Source organism: Triticum dicoccoides, chromosome 4A, assembly GCF_002162155.2.
Source record: "Triticum dicoccoides isolate Atlit2015 ecotype Zavitan chromosome 4A, WEW_v2.0, whole genome shotgun sequence".
Taxonomy (NCBI): Eukaryota; Viridiplantae; Streptophyta; class Magnoliopsida; order Poales; family Poaceae; genus Triticum; species Triticum dicoccoides.
Window position 1 is genome coordinate 26,868,870 of NC_041386.1, and position 4,620 is coordinate 26,873,489.

At 43.2% G+C, this 4,620-nt stretch overlaps 1 protein-coding gene across 1 annotated transcript; it reads right to left on the reverse strand.

Moving 5' to 3' along the window:
• Window positions 1-220: 220 nt before the first annotated feature.
• Window positions 221-1,182, reverse strand: LOC119288595 (expansin-A15-like). Its single transcript, XM_037568186.1, has 4 exons — window positions 1,038-1,182; window positions 847-919; window positions 595-711; window positions 221-518 (listed from the first exon to the last, which is right to left on the reverse strand). The coding sequence occupies exons 1-4, from the start codon at window positions 1,180-1,182 to the stop codon at window positions 221-223; spliced, it is 633 nt and encodes a 210-aa protein (XP_037424083.1).
• Window positions 1,183-4,620: the final 3,438 nt, after the last annotated feature.

The window sequence follows — 4,620 nt, forward strand, 5'->3', positions numbered from 1 at the left end:
CCACTCCAACTTCTCTCAACCTCCGCTTCTCCAGGTTTTGTTCACACTACTATTCGACCACACGACTACGCTACTCTAGCATCATTTCCACCCTGAGACCCAGACTAGTCTGCACCATTATTGGACGGACCCAAATACAGGATGAAAACCGAGCCTCCAAGCAAACCAGGGAACTCGTTCTCCTGCCCTGTCCGACCGCTGAATGTACGACACAGAGGAGTCAGTAGGAGAACTGAAGGCTAGAGGTGAAGGCCAGGCCGGGCACGACGTTCGGGAAGACGACGGTCTGGCCGCCCGTGTCGGTGACACCGAAGGTGAGCGCCTGGCCGGCGAGCGCCGCCAGCGACTGCCAGTTGGCGCCCCAGTTCCGGCTCATCGGCATCCTCTCCGTGCCCGCCCCCTTCACCCACACCGCCTTGATGTCCCCCGTCCCGGCCACGTTCGAGATGAGCACCAGCTGGAAGTGCTCGAACCCTCCCATGGTGAACCGCACCCCTCCCCGCTTCACGCACGCTACCCTACAAAAGTAAAACATCACACACTGATTAATCCATCCATCCAAGTCAAACCGCCCATCCAATGGTGAAGCAGTACCTTTGGTAGAGCACCGGCACCACGCCGCCCTTGTAGATGCCGATGTGGAGCCAGGCGGGCTGCGCCATGTCGAAGTGCGCGCGCGGCGGGTTGCACCAGCCGCCGTCGCCGCCGCCGGCGAGGGCGTAGTTGGGCGGGCACAGGTTGGTGGCCGTGACGGTCACCGACTTCCCCGGCACGCACCACTGCGACTCGGCCTCGTGGTCGCACGTCACCCGGTAGCACTGCCCGCACGACGCGCCGTCGCCGAACAGCGCCTCGCTCAGCGCCGCCGTCCCCGTCCCGTACCCAGTCCAGTACAGGTTGCCGTACCCGCACGCGCCACCTGCATCCATGCACGCACGCGTTGAAAACTTCGTGTACTGCTTAACCACTCCACTCTACCTGCTGGTAGCTCTGAAGTAAACAGAGGCTAGCAGCGCGCACCCGGCCGGCGAACTTACCCATGGTGCCGGAGGCGTCGCTGCCGCCGTAGAACGTGGCCGAGCCTTTCGACCAGCCCGCCGCCTCCGCCGGCATGAAGCCCGACGCCTCGGCGACGACGACGGCGAGCAGCATAAAGCTCCATGGTTTACTCCGCGTCTCCATTTTTCAAGATCGGCAGTGAGACTGTGAGGGTGAAACGTGAAAGGTAGTCCCAGCTCTTGTGCAACATACAGTACACTGTACGCGCGGTACTTAACTACGTAGCGGGAGTGAGCGATCGATCGAGTGGAATCGATTTCACAATTTTAACCGTGCGCGCAGGTCGGTGCAGCGAATCGGCGGAGCGTGTGACACGTGCACTGGAAACTGGATCGCTCAGCTAGAATTGCGTGCTCTTCTCGCAGATCGGATCGCCGGATCGACCCGCTCCGTGTTTCTTTCCTCGTAGTAAGCACCGGCCATGAATCTTGCTCAGCTCGATTCGACAATGGGATGAATAGCTGGAACTGTTTGCCGTTTCTTACCGGGACGACGAACTTGCCATGCATCTCCTGAGTTGTTAGTTTATTTTCCAAAGTTTGACATGACATGCCACACAAGGAGGGCCGGGGTTGGTGATAAGAAGGAGAAGAGGAATCCTGGGACTGTTGGTAAGTAGACCGGCAGCTCACATGAGGGCGGCGGCCACAGCCGGCCACAGGGAGAATCCAGGTGCATGCGCTGCCGTGCTGTCACAAGGATTGTGGCGACAGAGACGGTGCCGGTGCGTGGTTGTTTATCAAAAGAAAAAATTCAAAAGTCCACCAGCGATCTATCGATGGATAGCTCATGCGCTGTGGATTCCCGAAAAAAAAAAGGAAAAAAACTCATGCGTTGTGGAAAGTGTGGAGTATTTCTTCTCAGGGAAACTATGCTACGATCTGTGATGTCAGAGGGCAGGAGCTTTGAAAGTTACCGAATTCTGGGCCCGGCTTTTTGTTTCTATCATTTTTTTCACCGGGTTCCTTTCTTCTTTTTATTCAACGCATATCTAGTTTTTCAGTACGCATTGCACATTTTTCTTATGCACGTGCAACATTATTTTGATACATGTTAAAATATTTTTCAAATATATGATGTATATTTTTAAATTACATGTTTTTAATATATTCTTTGACTACATCTTCAAACAAATCCAAATATATGTTAAAAATTAGCTTTAATAGTATGAAACATTTGTTAAACTACGCGAATTTTTTTCTGACATTTTTTAAACATTTATTTTAATGTCATGAAAATTTATTTGGAATATGTGAACATTTTATAATGTCACGTACATTGTTTTAAATCACGTTAATATATTTTTGTATTGCGTAATTGTTTAAAAAAAATTGTAAAAATACATTTTATGAGACAAACAGTGCTAGAAATGCCTAGGACGAGATATCGAGCAAAATTGAAAATTGAAGGCCACAATTTTAGGGAGTGTTATACATCGGCATTGCAAGTCTGCGTGGAGTCCTCGTTTACGTCTACCCTAGGTGGACGACCCATATGTGTGCACCGGCAGCTCACATGAGGAGCACGGCGGCCACAATCCACAGGGAGAATTCAGGTGCATCCGCTGTTGTGTTGTCACATGCATTGCGACGACACACACAGTGTTGGCACGTGGTTGTATAAAAAATTAAAAAGCCCACCCATGCTCTCCTTCCCTCCGATGTTGGGATTATCGGGCATAATAGCTGAACATCCCATCTATGCGTGAACGTTGGGTTGATCAGGCCTAAGAGCTGGACATAGATGTACAATACGTAAAAGATGATGGCCTAGGATGACATGGCGAGGAAAGATGAAAGTTGAATGCCAGGGCTATTTCTCACCCATTGCTACGCTTAACATGGTATCGCCTTTGGTGCGGGTGCTACTTGGTCAGCCTAGTACAACAGCTGCAACGCGAGTTTTTTTATCTCTATGCTTTACTTTATCATATTATTATTGTTTTGATCTCCTTCATGTTTTTTTGGTGTTTCCTTTTCCTTTTTTTTTTCTGTTGTTGTCTTCGGTTTTCATTGTTTCTTTCTTCGATTTTCATAGGTTTGCTTCGGATTCTGTATTTTACCTTTTACTTTTATTATTTATTATTTATTATTCTTATTTTAACACGTGTCCACTTTTTTCATACACATTTTACATTTATAGTATACATCATGATGATTTTTGTATATATGTTGAGCATTTTTCAACTGCATGATTAACTTTTAAAAAATAAATGTTTTAATGTCTAATTCATAAATACACATTGTACACTTTTCATATACATCTGAAACATTATTTACATGCATGTTTAACATGTATTAAATACATGATTAACATTTTTTCTAAATCTTCTTTATTTTTTGAATATGTGTTAAACATTTTTCCAATTCATGTTGAATCATTTTATCAATCATATGGAGCATTTTCTTAAAACTACGATAACATTTTTTACAATGTATAAACCTTTAAAAAATGGCACTAACATATTGTTCAAATGTGTGTACATTTTCTTCATTTTTGCATACATTTTTTAATTGTGTTACACATTCGTTTTGAATTACAATAATGTTTTATGCAAATGTGACATACATATTAAACACGTGAACTTTTTATATAAATGTGATGCCATTTTTTTAATGCTATCGATATTTTTTATAAATCAATCTAACACATTTTTACACTGTGTTACATTTCTAAATGCATGGTTTTAAAATCCTAACATTAATATGGATCTAAAACATCACAAAACTATGAACAAAAGAAAGAAAGAATGAATGAAACTATGAACAGAGAAGGATAATAAACCAACCTACAATAAACTACTTAGGCCGGCCCATTCTAGCTGTAAGGGAGACAAAGCCACTCCCAAATTTGAATGGCACAAATCAAGGGGGTGTTTATATATTGTTACATACTTTTATTTTGCTAATTTATTTAAAAATCACCGCATATAAAAAGTTGCTAGTGCAATAAAAAATTATAGTTTACAAAATATTCATCATGGTTAAAAGATATTCATCATGGATTGAGAAAGTGTTCATCACGTGTGAAAACATGTTCACTACGTAAAGAAAGTCGGCATGTATCTAAAAAGTGGTCATTGTGATTTTTCCTAAAAGAGTATTAATAAATGTTAATCTTGCATATAAAAATGCTCATTCTTTATTAAAAAAATGTTATCTTATGTTTAAAAAATGTTAATCATGTGTTAAAAATATATTCAGCATGTAGTTTAGAAATGTGCATTGTGTATTTACAATATTTCATCATGTATTTAAAAGATGTTTATGTACAAAATGAATAGAAAAATAATAAAATAGAGGTAAGTGCATAAGAGAAAAGGTGCTTATTTCATCATGTTCTTTTAAGGGCAGTGGCGGAGACAGGCCTGGGGCAGCTAGGGCTATAGCCCCAGGCCTAGAAACAACTTCCTTTGTAATTTCTTCATGCAAAGTATAGAAAATCATAGAAGTTTATCACTCAACATAGCACAGCCCCAGGTGTAGTCTGCATCTAGCTCCGCCACTGTTTAAGGGTGTTTTTGTAAGTGCTGACTACACGTAATTGACTCCGGCCTGAGAG